Genomic DNA, 15,768 nt, shown 5'->3' with positions numbered 1-15,768 from the left:
TCCTTACCAGCGAGGGTCAGTGGTTTAGAGTTCTGCAGTTTGTACCGCCTGCCTGTTGCCGCATGCCCCCCGCCCCAGCCGACTTCAGAAGGACGCAGTAGACTTTCTGATATTGGAATGATAGGCAGTATTTCCTACGTAGTCTGAGGCCTAACTTTTTCAAACACTGATTTGCACAGGTTTTTTTTACTTAACTTGGTGTTCTCTTTCTTTTTTAAATGGAAAATAATCATAATATAAAAATTCCTCATCACAGTGCTGTTTGCTCTCCTTAGCATCGGAGGTTGAGACCCACGTGCACATTGTGACTCTGCTTTCGCTCCAGACAGGAAGTGGTGCTGGGAGTTTGCTTAATCAGTGCAAATAGCACCGCTCTTATAGGACAAACTGCCATTTTATTTTTGGCCTCTTTGCATTCCATTTTTTAAAATTACTTAAAGAAGAACTTGATTTTATAATTGGCAAATTAGACCCCTGAAAATACAACTAAAGGTCTGTAATCTTTCGTTGCTACTTTTTATCATCTATGAGAGTACTTAAGTCCTTTTTCTCTTCTTCAGTGCAGCATGAATGTCACATTAATTGTAAGTAGAGATGAAAAGAAATTAGTATCTACCAGTTTTTCATGGTCTTCTTTACTACTTTGTCCTTAGCCTTCCCTTTTTAGTCTTCTTTTACCTTTCAACACAACATAATCAGATTTTTGCCTTCTGTTCTACCACCTACATCATTTAAAAATACCCGAGCCTCAAATTCATACGACGAAGTGAAATAGTATTGGTTCTGCCCCGTGAGAATCACTGTCCATAAAAAATCCTTTTGGTGATTTATTCTTAAATTTGGCTTAGTAGTCTCTTTCTTAGAAAGGAATAACTCAGTTATATACTCTATACAACTCTAAGTATGCAAGTTATCACAATGTTGTGCAACCGTACCTCTGCCTAGTTCCAAAGCATTTTTATCACCCCAAAAGAAAACCCTGTAGCCGTTAAGCAGTTATTCCAATGCCGTTTTCCCCCCAGTTCCTGGAACCATCAATCTGAGCTCTGTCTCTGTGGATTTACTAATTCTGGATATTTCACATATATGGAATCATATAATATATGACCTTTGTACAAAGCTGCATCTTTCACTTAGCATAATGTTTTTCAGGCTCATCAGCATTGTAGCACATAGCAGTACTTCATGCCTTTCAGTGGCTGAATAATATTCCATTGTATGGATGTACCACAATTTTTTTATTCATTCATCTGTTCATGACATTTGGGCTGTTCCTACCTTTTGGCTATTGTGAATGGTGCTGCTATAAACGTGTGTGCATGTGTGTGTGTGAGTACCTGTTTTCAATTCTTTTTAGTTCACCTAGATGTGGAATTGCTGGGCTGCAACTGTTCTTAACTAAAATTTCATATAATGAGCTTTAGAAAGAACTGCGAAGTGTTCTAATTTTGTATCTTGTGGTCTTTTTCTCTGATAAAAATGATATAGTTCAAAGCCAATGAGTGATTTGCCAGGTTGCTGACTAATTCTCTCCCCCAAGCTGTTGCCATTATGAGTTGGAGCATTTCAGTAATAAATAACTATGTTTCTCTTTTCAACTTGTTCTACACAGTCTGCAATGATTGTTTCAAACCTCCTTCACTGGCCTCAAAACTAACTTTTCCTTCATTCATCTCACTTTCAACAGATGACCTTTCTTCCTCCTTCTCTGGGAAAATAAAAGCCATCATTTGGGAACTCCCTGGATGTCCCAGACCAAATCTATAAACCTACCTGCAGCTCCGTCCAGTCCTCCTTGCCCTCCTATTGTGATGGAGGAAGTGTCTCTTAACAAAGGCTGTCCTTGTATGCTCTGAATCCCCTCCCCTTCGAGGGACCTGCCCCCTCTTATTCTCTCATTTGTTCTCATTCCCATTCATTCCCATTCTCTCCTTCCCCCTTCCTCCCCTCCCCTCCCCTCCCCTCTCTTGCTCTTCATCAGTTATAAACTTTCTCAAGTATGTTTCAGCTTGAAGTTCCACACCCCTCAAGCCTTTCACCTTCTCTCTCGCCCTTCGTGGGCAACATCTTGAAAGCATTGCTTCCATTAATGTCGTTCACGCTCTCGCCCGACTTTACTCCTTAACTTCCTCCAGTCTGACTTCCATCCATCACTCCGAAAAGTAGCTCCTCTGTGTATTAAAACAGCATTTGACCCAGCTGGTCATGACTCCTTCTAGAAAAGCTTTTGCGACGTCTTCCAGCTCCTCCTCCGTAGGCAGCTTCCTCTGATTCCCTTTGTTGGATCTTCATCCCTTTGCTCACCTATAAATGGGCCTCTACTCCTTGGCTTTCCTAAGAGCAGAGTCCTGGGCTGCTTCTGCCTGCTCTTCCTCTGTTCTCTGCCTCAGCAAATTCCATGGCTTCAGGAACTGCATAAGTGACAACTTCCAAATTTCTGTCTCCTGCCTAGACCTACCTTCTAAAATCTTCAGCTATATTGCCACTTGTCACTTTGACATCCCCACTTCCAATTCAAAAATGTCCGAGACTGAACTCCCTACTGGCCAACTTGCCTCAGTAAATGGTCTATCCAAGTGCTTAAGCCAGACACTCAGGAGTCATCTTTGTTATTTTTCTCCTTCAAACACAACATCTAGTCCCTTACCACATACTCTTGATTTTATTCTAAATACATATCAAATCTGTCCATTACATCTCTCAGCTGTGTTGGAGTTGAAGAAAAAAAATGAAGTTTCTACCCTGAAGCATCAGAAAAATGCTACCAAATTTCTATGTAAATGTGTGGTTTATAAGAGAAAGCTTAGCCTGAGCTTCTGTCAACCACTGTAAATATCTCTGCATTCAGTCAGAAACTCGCCCCATCACCCTCACTAATTCTTTTGATATCTTTTGGTCCCTTACTGCTTATTAGTTATACCAAACTTTACTATTATTTTGGCATGATAGTGCCAGTGGTCTTAGGTGAGAGGAAATTAATTTAAAGTTACCTTAAAACATGATGCTGTACATTTTAGGGAAGGGATAAACAGAAAAGTACTCTCCTGTGAGTGGGAACATGGATTGGTGTGGCCATTGGATTGCAGTGTAGCCCTATCAAGAGTTTAAATGCATGTTCTGTTATTAGAAATTTAACCTACAAATAACATCAAAGGAGCCAAAAAATGAATGAGGATAATCATTGCAGCATTGTTTATAATAGCAAAAAATCTAGAAACTTAAGTATATATAATTGATACATCCATATGTTAGATATAGCCATTAATAGAGACAAGAAGAAGAATGAGCTGGATTTCATGTTATTTTTTTTAAAATAAATTACCAGACTGCATGACTAGTGTGATCCCACCCATGTATTTCCTTTGCATATTTTATATTTAATATTGCCAGAATATTCATGAGACGTTCTCCAGAGCCATAGAAATTTAACAGCAGTAACCTTTGTGGAGAACGAAAGACGTCTAGGGTGGAAGGGACTGACTTTCACTTGCCTTTTTTATATGAATGTGCCATTTTTAATTTTGACAAATAAATAGAAAAATTTATAGAACATGAATTTTTAAATACAGGTATTAGTGGTCCATATAGTGGTGTATTTCTGAGTCCCAGGCTCAGAAGGAAACCCTTCAGGGTGTGACTTCTTACCCTTTGACTGCAAAATAAACCGTTCACAGCAAAGAACTATAAATTCGTGAATCTTTGTGGAATTACATTTTTAAGAATCCTGTTGATAATGGGTAGGTTCTGTATATATGGGGGCAGAGTGTATATGGGAAATCTCTGTACCTCCCTCTCAATTTTGTTGTAAACCTAAAACTGTTCAAAAAAAATAAAGTCTTTAAAAAAAATCCTTTTGTTTTCATATTTGAAAAAAAAAGGTAGTAATCTTCACCAGGCATCTAAAGTAATAATAGTGGTAGTAGCAGTAATAATAACCACCACCACCTTTTAAAACATTTATTTTTAAAGTAAAGGAAAAGTAGTTCATCGATCTTTTGCCCTTTCAGTATAAATCCTCTGAAGATGTCGTTGGCCCTCACCTGAATAAACAAATGCAGATGTGCAGCTTACTGCTCCCCTGCTGCTGAGGACCACGGGAACCCAGGAGTGAACGAGGCCCTCGGCCTTCCTGATTCTAAGTGTTACTGGGCGGCTTAATCCCTCCTGTGTCTAAATTCAAAAGATAACACCAGAATGTTGGCTTTGCTAAATTGTCTTTTTTTTATAGGATCAGGCCACTAATTTAACACTATTTAAATAAAAGTAAATTTTTGCCAAAGTCCAACCACTTCATTCTCTTAACTACTGAAACATCTGTTTGAAAAAATTAAACTGAAACCAAGGTCTGGGGTTTTTTTTTTTTTTTTTTTTTTTTGCCTAGTATTGACTTCAGAGTCAATACATAGTCAATTCTAGAGTCTTCTTTAGTTTTCCATCTTTGCTTTTGCCTCTGGTTTACCCAGCCTGCACCTGACTGCTCAGGTTTTTGGATTTTTTTCACCCCTCATGATTCTGTAGTTTACTCTGTCCAGTGGCCTGTAATTAAATAACATACATTGGCTCCTCTCTCTAACTTGCACACAGCCGCTCATCTCCCCTCGCCTCCTCAGCCCACCCTCCTTCATACCCCATCACTGAAACTAGCTATTTATAAAGAATTTCCAAGACCATGGCTGCCTGCCATACTGCTTCCCAGAAAGTGTCATTTCTGCGTTGTTTTTGTAATATACAGTCCTCAGATGTCCCCTTGCCAGCCCCCTGGGCCCAAACTGTGCTTTGTTTTGGCTTGTTCAATTCATGCTAAACTGCTATACGTTATTAAAATGCTGCATAATGTGTTTTATTTTTCTTTAGAGTGAAAAGACACTTTAATTACATCATATTAAAGAAACATTTCAAACATTCTACTTATAGAAACAAAAGAGAATGGATATATTTTGGTTCAAAAAGCAGCTGGAAATTTTGAAGTGGGGTATAAGTATTATGTGAAAGACCTTATTGTATTTTAACGTTCTTTATATTGAAAACTAATCCTAAAATTTTATTCTAAAAGCCCTTTAAACCATTTAAGATGCAGAGGAAAGGAACTAAAAGAAGATACTTTTAAATATCTAAACTGTTAGTGATGCTGAATAATAAGGACATTTCGCCTTTACCAGTGGATAAACTACCTTTCATTTTTTGGAATGGTAGTTAAAATTGAATTTTTATTTTTCTTGTATAAAAAAAGCAAATTCAAAATACTTCTGTTGACACAATGTTATTATCTGTTGTAACAAAGAATAACACTAAGTAGAATTTTCAAAATTATATGCATTTTTTCTCTGTGTTGAAATGTGATAGGAAACCATGAATGTTAGCCCTCAGTGATAAGAAGACATCACTTTGGAAAAATTCAATAAGTAATTAAACTTACTCTCTAAATGCGACAGATATAAAGTAGTCTGTATCCATGTTCCACATGTCTACTATAATTTCAAAGGTGATGGTTCGCACTCAAAGAAATGAGTCTCCTTACTTTATGGCCATGCCTTGTATGTGCCACATGGGGATATTCCTCCTAGGAATTAAGGAAATAACTGGAAATAAGTGATAAACTTTATACACAAAAATTCCACCATAGCATTATTTATAATTGCAAAAATTGGAAACAACCTCTAAGTGATAAACAATAGGGGATATTTAGTAAACTATGATATGTCCACCCAATAGAAGATCTTATGTAGCTACTGAAATAGTAAGAATGTTTATCATTGTATGTACAGTGTGATGGTAGTATATAGAAGCAGATAATCAAAAATTATGCTTAGATAAGAGACAGAGGACATATACTGATATAATAACAGTAGTTGTGTGTCCCTCTGGGTGATGATATTGTTGGTGATTTTCTTTTTTAGTTTCTTCCTCTTCTTTTATATTTCCTTATTTTGTGTAATGAGCATTTATCACTCTTAGAATAGGTAAGAAGATTTTTTTGTAATAAAAAATAAAAGCCTTGAACTCAGGCTAGTTAAGAAAGATGTGACATGTGATAAGCAAATGGCTTTATAACCTCATCTTCTGTTGATGGGGGTCCTTTGCATACCTCTTGTGAGTTTTGTCATCAGGAAATACAGAGCTGTTATAGAATTTCAACTTGTGGTAACTGTTTTTGCACAGAGAATACAATGCTAGCTGTATAATGAGATATATGTATATTTTTTATATCTTTCCCCCTCCCACTTTTGAGAAAATCAAACAGATTTAAACCCAACCATTTTAAATTTAAGGACTTCTTAGAACCATATGTTGGATTGTTTTGTTTCTATATTTCTCAAAAATAAAGACATTCTTTGAAAATATTCATTGTGAGCAATTGTAAAATGAATTTTATCTCGCCTCTATTATTACTGTGTCCTTTGTTTTCTGAAAGATGTAGCCCCTCACTCACTGAGTGTTTGAACTTTTTTCTCCCTGAGAATTCTATTGTAGATTTACATATTTTCTTTTCTTGTATGTAATTATTTATGTATGTATTATGTTAGATGGCAATGAAGGATACTGAATTTTAGTCAATTTACTAATAAGATAGAAGCTATGATGTCAGCCCAATAGCACATTTATCATGCTCAACTAGGCACCAGAGGGAGAGTGTTCTTGGTTCAATTTTCAGACATGAGGCCAGCACCAGGGAGACTGACTTCTTAGGTCGCTGTACCACGACACCCACTGCCGCCACAGGACAGCAGTACCGGACTGGTGTCTAGTCTTCTGTTTGTGGCTACAGAAATGTACTCTTGTCAACACATGCAGAGAATGTCAGGTTCTCCAGAGATCAGCCAGCATACCAGTTTATTCATTGGTCTTAAGAACTACAACCGTGCAACAGGCCCAGTAGCATTCAGTGATCTGGGCCTTCCCTCCCTCCATGTGGACATGAGTGTGGAGGCTTCGAAGAGAAGAAGAGTTCTCCAGGCTTAATTCATAATTGTCCCAGAGAAACTTGAGAAAGGGGGGTCTTGATCCCACAACCACAAATGCCTCTCTGATCATCACTAGTGTCAGGTCCTCTATTTTCAGGGTCTCTTACCTTCACAGCCCTGAATAAGCACTGCCAAATTCTGCCCAACTCCAGTTTTCCAGTGGTGCCGGACAGTTAAGCTGTCTACACCATCCAAGCCTTGTTCTGCCTGGCCTTGGACATTCTGCCTGTAAGGTGCAGGTATCGGTGTCATTTATTGTGTTAACTCTTTTACTAATTTGATGAGTAGGAAGTACTAAAAGGAAGTTTGATATTTTCCAAAATTATGACCCTATACCCATTTGATTGGTACTTTTTATAACCATTAGTTGTTCTTAGAAGAGTCTCTATCAACTTGTGAGTGACTGGTTTTATTTAATATGAATAAATACTATAATTATGTTTCAACATTGACCCAAAAGTGGCAACGTACCCGACTCGGGAAGGGCATTGTGCCTCATATTCAATATAGTGTGTCCAGTACTGCCCACCTACCTGGTATAGATGAAAACTAAATCAAGCTAGGTAATCAACAGTCTTAACATCATAACTAGTTATTTGCCTCCTCTTGCATTCATGTTCTTTGCTTAAAAACAGACCTTCCATTCACAGCTGCTGCTGCTCTTGCCCGTGTATCCCATACGTGCATTGCAGTCACTGAGAGGCACCTGATACATAGACTCCTAATAAATGAACATGCCTGGGGAAGGCTGCCTGCCACAACTGCTATGAGTAATACTTGCAGTGTGATGATATTGCTTCTTGGGAAAATTATATAGGCAATGATGAGAGCATCGATTGGGAAGATTATTCTCCTACCTTCGGGAAGTAGCACATAAGTAAGATAGTTCATTTGTTTTGCCATGTAGAAAACTGGATGGAAAACACAAACGGTTCGTGTTTCGTTTTTGTTTCATTTTCACTATTGCTGATTAGTGACATGCATTCATTTTGTATACCCTCGTGGTAGCAGATAGCTCCGCATGTCAACCTGAAAGTGTGCTTTCTATCAAAGATGATAGAGCTGATAGGGCTGCTGTCGAGGTGCATGAGGGCAGCTGACCAATGTACAATCAGGAGACGCTTCAAGACTAACAAGCTGTTGTCATCAGTGTTGATTTGCAAATCAAGTTGTTGCAAATGTATCCATCGTTCCAAGATGCCATTGCCCAAAATATGTATTGCATTCAATACATTTGTCTCACAAGTATGGTGCTTTGTTGCTTGTTTGTTTTAAACCAAAGAAGAGGGCTGTTGATGTTTTCATTACCCTTTCTATTTTACTCCTTTCTTTGAGGACTCCCTCAGGAGAAAGGAAAACTACTACTGCTAGCGGTTCTCCAACAGACATGGACCATCGTGTTCCAGAAGTGTCAGCCTTTGAACTGGAGCTTGTTCTGACCCTTTTCTCCTCTCAGTATTCCTTCTCTTGGGATTCTGCCTCTTAGATATGACCACCTTAATTTCAGACAAGCATTGACTTTAGCATTCATAGAAGAATGTTAGAGAATGCAGGCATTTGGGTGCTCTCAGATCCACAGGTCATCTCCTTGGTTATTTTTGTTCCTGGTAAAGTACAATGAGAACATACTATCCTCAATAAACTGTAAGTTATCAGGGAAAAGATCTTTATGTTAGAGCATAATTGATTCAAAGTATCACAAAACATTTTAATGTGAGAAACGTGCATATATTTTTTTTGACTCATTAAATTTGTCTTTTGCTCTGTGTAGTAGAATCTTATGTTAATTGCTTCAGTTCTAAATGGGATGTGAGTGAGGCTTTTTGATCTTATGACCCCCAAAAGAAGCAAAAAAAAAAAAATCAGTTATTTAATAAAGGATGACATTCATATCTAGCAATGAGTAAGAAAATATGTTTCAAAGCCATTTTACAGTCTAGACTCTTTTTGAAGTATAACTAAGATTGTGCTCTGCTCTGCAGTCAGCACGAGAGCAAGCATAAAGCAAAGGATATGAGGGCCGTGGGCCCTGGGGGTTATTGCACGTGGGAGCCATCATGTGCGTTGCATTTGAACCTGGCTGAGAGAGTCGTCCAAGACAGCCACTTGTTCCAGCCGTCACCCTCTTGCTAGAAAATTCGGTCTTCCTTCCCTACCATTTAAGAAATACATATAGGTAAATTTTTCTTTTTTGCATATTGGCAACCCTTAAGGAGACTCTTAATAATCCTAAACTTGGTTTTCATCCATGGTTTGCAAGAAAAATCAAACTGGAAACTTAAAATTAAGTGTGAGGTAAACCAAGGAAAATATTTTTCAGAGTTATTTCATATATTCCTCTTTTTTGAAATTGGCTTATTTTCCAGATAAAAATATAGAGATGCTATGAAAGGAAACTCCTTGGGAAATCTGGGGAAAAAATTATTTTTGATTAAATTTGGCAAACTGGATTTCCACATTTTGTGACATATACCTCATTCTCTACCAGTTCTAATGATTTATTTATTTACTCTTTTTTATTAAAATGATAAGGTATAAGTTGATTTGTGACTTTCTTAGAATTTGTAGAATAAGGTACGGTGTTTGTGCAAAGATTATTAAACTTTAAGCTCTTAGTTTAGAAATTTTCCTTTGGGTCGTTAGTAATATCTCATAGGACTAATTTTTATTATGCAGTTAGCCTTCATTAAAGCTGTTTAAAATTTGTTCCAGATGGAGTAAGTCCCTCCAAATAAGTCAGTCTTTCCTTAAAATAAATTTTTGCTATTAACTTGTTTAAAAGAAAAAACTAAGGCATGTCAAAAAATCTCATATTTTCATTTCTACAAATAAGACTTTTTTATTAACAAGTCTTAATGTATAAGCCAACTATTTTTATTTGCTGAGTACTATGTGATTGTGTTTAAACAACAAATACTTAGCTTTGTTCATCAAATTAAGATTAAAAAAATATGCTGAGAGAACTTCAGAGTTCATCAAACAGGCAGAAATCACAAATTGATTTTCTTTTTACAAGTTGGTGCCAGGTAGTATCCTTATTCAATTATGAAATAGAAGATGTTTAATAAAACTTAGGTGTATTACCTCTGGAACTTCATAAGTTGGATCCGACAGTTGCCAATAGACTCCAATGGTGATTATTTCCTTTTCACAGTGCTCCAGCTGAGGCTGCAACAAAGGAGGACGAGAGAACAACTAGTGGACCAGGGCATCATGCCACGTAAGATTTGTGTCCTTGTCATCTCTAATGTGATGTAACAAAATGGGCATGTCCAGGAAGAAGCTATATCTCACTCTACTTTCAGTTCTGTTCACTGAATCAATATATAACTACCACCTGAGTTTATAAGGAAAAACTAGGCATCAGCATTGCCAACCTAAGAGAATCATTTAAAATACATTTTGAAAACCAGATGCAGCTTAAAAGATGGACTTGAATTTTATATTATACAAAGAACACCTTTAAAATTCTGTAATGAGGTAACATCAGTCCTTACTTCAAACTTCAATATTTGCTTTAGTTTTGAAATAATTGAAGTGATCATTCTACATTATGGATCCAATGTGACTTAGACTTGTGAAAGCAACATAATAAAATTATTTCAAAAGCTTGTTCTCCTTTAATTTATTTAATTCAAATTAATTCTCTTCAATGCTCTAGTATGATCCATATAATAAGTGTATCTCAGTTACAGGACCAATAAACATTGTATTTATAATTAATAAAATCTTTCTTGCCCAAGGACAGATAGTTCCCAGGTACTTCTAGACTTCATTTTTGAGAGTTGATTGATTTTACAATATTTGTCCAAGTTGTCTTCTTTACTTTAATCACAAGGTTGGAGGTGATTTTATATTTTAGAGAGGAAGAGTAGTTATTTTTTGCAAGCTGTTAGGCATATGTATATGGATTTTTGTCTAAAAATTGATTTCTCTAAGAGTAACTTATTCGGCTTTAAAAAACTAGAAGGATATTACAAAATGCATTTATGCTTCCCAGTCTTCTGAATCATTGATACATTTTTTTTGATTTATGATAAGGGACGATTTTTCTCTGCAGTAGATATTTTTCCCAATTAAGGTTTTTTTTCCTGGACTGCTATTAATTATCTAAATATTTTAAATCTAGCATTGTGAGATAGAGTCAAAAGCTAGTTTGATAATCTGCCAGATTTCACCACCACTACATTCCTTACTATGAACCAATCAATCAAACAGGATCAAATTATGATGTTTAAGATACCAGTGCTAAGCTAGCTCTAGTCTGCTTTTGAGAGCTGGTCCTTAGCCAAACCTGTTTGGGCTGGGCTCCTGGGAGTCTGCAGAGCTTCAAGAACCAGAGCTGAAAATCATGCTACCCAGAGCTGATTGGCGGAATCTGGGAGGTGACAGCCCTATCCACACCATCTGACTGCCCATAGCTATCATAGATGCAGAGTGTTATCAGAGGGTGGGGAAATAGACACAAAAGATCTTGCAAAGATGACTGATAGCAATACTGTAGTAGATGATGTTTTAGGAAACACTGCTTACACTCACTCTGGGATTCTGGAATACTTAATATACTAACAGTTAACATATGAAAGAGTCACTATGTGTCTTTAGAGTGAGTTGCATTGTGGTATGGTAGAAAGAGCATGCACCTTTCAAATTCAGAATTCTAGATTTAAACCCCACTTTGACCACCATCTAGCTATCTGACTTCAAGAACTCATTTAACCTCTTTGAGTCTTTCATCTGTCCTTGGGCTATACTTACCTTTCAAGGTTGTTGTGATGATCAACAACAATATAGCCATGATTGACCACAGAGCACAGGGCTAAGCCCATTGTGGGTTCTCAGTAAATGGTAACTCAGATCTGTTAGACACGGAGTGCAGAGTGTCCTCATATTCAAGGTTAGAGCACTCCAAGGAGAATGTCCCTAGGACATTTGGGCTTTTTCCAGTAGCCTGTATGGCCATTAAGAACAGTTCCCATGGTAATGGTAATTTGCTCCAGCTATGGGTTGGAACTAGTCTGACTGATATTTGCACTGTCATTATGTATACACTTCTGTTTTAAACGTTCACTTGTTTTTTGTGTGAAATACATAATTTTAATTCTGAAATATTTAAGGTTTCAAATTTTGCAGGTCTCTTAAAGGAACTAGTAAATAAATGGAACTGTAGATGCAAACTTACTAAGATTGAGAGGAAACATCCACATGACATACTGTAACATTTGACTGAACTGTTAACTCCTCTATTTATACCACGGAAACAATTTTTCTTCTCACAGCTTTGAAGAGCCCAGCGGCATTCCATGAGCAGATAAAAAGCTTGGAACGAGCCAGAGTAAGAAATTTCAGTTTAAAATGTTCTTCTCTCTTTTATTTTATAGTAACTGTAGACAAGTAGCAATGTTACTCCTAAATATGTCAGTAGAGAAAATGTAGTGTATTTTCAGGATACATGGCATATAGAGTAATATATTCTGTGGTAGTTTTATCTTGGAGGTTTGCAAAAAATACATGCCATTCAAATTTGTTTTTTTAAAACCAATAACTAGGGCCTGGCCCAGTGGCATAGTGGTTAAGTTCGCGTGCTCCGTTTCAGTGGCCTGGGGTTCACAGGTTTGGATCCTGGGCACAGACCTAGCACCACTCGTCAAGCACACTGTGGCAGCATCCTACATAAAAGAGAGGAAGACTGGCACAGATGTTAGTTCAGGGACAATCTTCCTCAAGCAAAAAGAGGAAGATTGGCAACAGATGTTAGCTCAGGGTCAATCTTCCTCATACACACACACACACACACACACACACACAAACCAGTAACTAGTTTTGTACATAAAGGACAGGACAAATCACACTTCACTTTCTCACTTTCAGGGCATAACAGTTTTTAGAGTAATTATGGAGTAATTCTGCCATTTGTTACCCCTGCAGACAGACAGCCCGAGTGATGTACTGACACCAGATCCTTAGTTGATTTCCCTACTGGGTCTATGTTCTTGTACATTGGAGTAGGGGTAGGAGAATTTGGCTGAATGAAAGAATATTGCCTCGTTCAACTTTGCTTTATTCTTGGAGATGACTCTATTTTCACATTAAATTGATGTTTATTATTTTTCTTTAAAAAATACAGTTATGCACATTTGTTATTTTTGTTTTAGGGGAAAACTTCTATCATGCAATATGAAAATAAGCATGTTCCAAAAATTCTTTAAGAATTTTCCCAGGATGCACTCTCTTAGAGTCTTATAAAATGTAAAACCCATCTTAAAGCCCTTTTGTTTAGAGTTGAGTGCAGTTCTGAAAAGAAAATATGATCAAGGATATGAACTCATCAAAGAAAATAGATTAGGATTTTTAGAAAATTTGTTATCTAGGTGGATTTTTGCTTGACCTGAAGTGTAGATTTTATTGATTTTAGATATTCAAATGATCAAAATCCTATACCTGTTCAAAAATCATGCTCAAAATTATGAGCCTTTGTCTTTTTCAAGTTTTAAAATAAAAGTCTATAAAGCGCTTACTTTATACTGGCTACACTTCAAGTCCTTGTATGATTTTGAAGGCTGTAATTTAAATCACATATTGGATGATAGTTTCTCATAGTACTAATTTCTACTCTTCCTCTCAAAATCATGACAGAAAGGGTATACAGTTTCTTTAAATGGAGTACCTTGAGGAAAAACTGTAAAACCACAGAAAGTCATAAACAATTTATGGTAAGACTTTCTCTTTATTTTTTTTTTCAAGACTGAAAACTTTTTGAAACACAAGATTCGGAGCCGACCAGACCGTTCTGAACTTGTCAGGATGCACATTTTAGAAGGTAAATGTTTTATTTCTGCTTATTTTGCTGCATTTTGTCAAGAAAAGAAGTGAGAATTCCACCATTTATGTTTATTCCCATTTTAATAACTTTTTACCCCACAAGCTGACATGCTCCCAATCGGATAGCAACATGAAAACCCAAAGCTATTATGTTAGATACATGGGGAAGGTTTGATTCCCCAAATAACCAGTTGATGGACTGACTCTTCCCCACCAGTTGGTGCTATAAGTGTCTCTACCATACTGTTCTGGAAAAACATTTTTGGTCCTGAGGATTCCTGCATCAGTGAGGGACATGTGCGTGCTCATGAAGTAATATGGGTAGCACAGCCACAAGTCTAACCCTAAATTTTCAGCTACTCGGACCCAATGTCTGCCTGGTGCAATGCCCACACCTAACATTTTCCCTTTGTTGAAACTTACTCGCAACAAGCCACCTTGATCTGACTATTATCATAAACACCCTCCACTCGACCAACCAAATTTTCTCAGTGATGTAGCCTCTTCACTTATGAAATGGGTAGAGACAGTTCCATTCCATTTTGGTGAGACACATGGCTCAGGCCAGGGGGTTTTCTCTCTAAAGACAGGGCATTCTTGAAAGCCGGTATCTCCACCGTAAATTCCCAAGTTACATTTTCTTTCATTGTTTTACTTCTATACTTTATTGAGCAAGACTAGGAGCTTGACCCTGTGATATTCTTAAGTGTGTTAAACCTTGAGAAGATACAGGAAGAGTCTGAAAACTTCTCAAACATTTAAAGACAATTATCAGGTGGAAGGAAGTCTAGATTTGTTCTCTCTGGCCTAATGATAGAGTTAGTATTAGAATTAGGTTGATATTACAAAGTACTTGATTGTAGCTAAACATAAGGAATAATATCCTAAAGCTCAGACATGTCCAAAAATACGATCTTCAGGAAGTGTCATGGTTGCCACTATTAGAGGTGTTCATTCATTGGCCAGCAAGCTAGACACCAGAGGCCCAGCAAGTGAGCCAGACAGATGCCTGCCTTCATGGAGCTTACATTCCAGTGGCACAGATGCATAACAAACAGGCAGACAAATGAATTGCAGGTTGTGAAAAGTGCCGTGAGGGGAATAAACAGGCTGCTGTGATAGGGAAGAAGCACACGCTGACACCACGCTAGGACACTGTGAAGACGCGCCAAGTGCCAGGTTGGTCCCCCAACCCCAGCTAGGGCCTCTTCTAATCCAAAGAATCTATGATTATGTGACTGTCTTCATATCTGGGGCAGGCGCTGAGAGGTATATGCCTTTCTGTACTTTGGGTTGTGTTCTGAGAAGTCCACTGGACTAAGAAAGCTTTTCCAGAATTCCAGTGGTAGGGTAGGAGAAACTACCCGCTGTCAGGGATAAGCGATCTTCAAAGAAGCAAGTTTTCTGGTAAGTAACTGGGTAAATGGCTCCTTCTGTGCCTGAAAGTATCTTGACCTATAAGGGACATTTTTGCAGGAAAAATGCTGTCTGTTTCAACTTGCCTTCTAACTGTAACAGGATTTATTAATGAAATTAAAACTGAGGCAAATACATTTAACTATCAAAGAAATCGTGTTTGCTTTTTTTGTTTGTTTGTTTTTTTGTTTTTTTTGTGGGTTTTTTTTGTTTTTTTTTTGTTTTTCTGGAGGAAGATCAGCCCTCAGCTAACTACTGCCAGTCCTCCTCTTTTTGCTGAGGAAGCCCGGCCCTGAGCTAACATCCGTGCCCATCCTCCTCTAGTTTACACGTGGGAAGCCCACCACAGCATGGCTGCCAAGCAGTGCCATGTCCGCACCCGGGATCTGAACCAGCGAACCCCGGGCTGCCGAGAAGCGGAACGTGCGAACCCAACCGCTGCGCCACCGGGCTGGCCCCTCGTGTTTGCTTTTTTTTAAAAAAAGACTACCCAACATTTAAAAACCTAATCGTGTATATGAATGAACCACAGGTAACATCTATTCTCAAGTTGGGATTTTTGAAGTAA

At 37.7% G+C, this 15,768-nt stretch overlaps 1 protein-coding gene and 1 long non-coding RNA gene across 25 annotated transcripts in view; one reads left to right on the top strand and one right to left on the bottom strand.

Annotated features, from left to right (window-relative positions):
• MRTFB (myocardin related transcription factor B) overlaps window positions 1-15,768 on the top strand; it is a 258,616-nt gene that overhangs the window by 195,880 nt on the left and 46,968 nt on the right. For all 24 annotated transcript variants that reach the window (XM_070230957.1, XM_070230963.1, XM_070230958.1 and 21 more), the window contains 3 exons: window positions 10,117-10,182; window positions 12,242-12,297; window positions 13,707-13,782. In XM_070230957.1, coding sequence (XP_070087058.1) covers window positions 10,117-10,182; window positions 12,242-12,297; window positions 13,707-13,782 — 198 coding nt within the window. The remainder of the gene's footprint in view (window positions 1-10,116; window positions 10,183-12,241; window positions 12,298-13,706; window positions 13,783-15,768) is intronic.
• Window positions 5,926-10,159, bottom strand: LOC111767557 (uncharacterized). Its single transcript, XR_002799332.2, has 2 exons — window positions 10,047-10,159; window positions 5,926-8,566 (listed from the first exon to the last, which is right to left on the bottom strand). It is a non-coding gene; the product is annotated as an uncharacterized lncRNA (long non-coding RNA).

The sequence above is a fragment of the Equus caballus genome, chromosome 13, assembly GCF_041296265.1.
Source record: "Equus caballus isolate H_3958 breed thoroughbred chromosome 13, TB-T2T, whole genome shotgun sequence".
Classification (NCBI taxonomy): domain Eukaryota; kingdom Metazoa; phylum Chordata; class Mammalia; order Perissodactyla; family Equidae; genus Equus; species Equus caballus.
The sequence above is the reverse complement of the archived record's forward strand: the minus strand, read 5'-3'. Positions and strand labels throughout refer to the sequence as shown.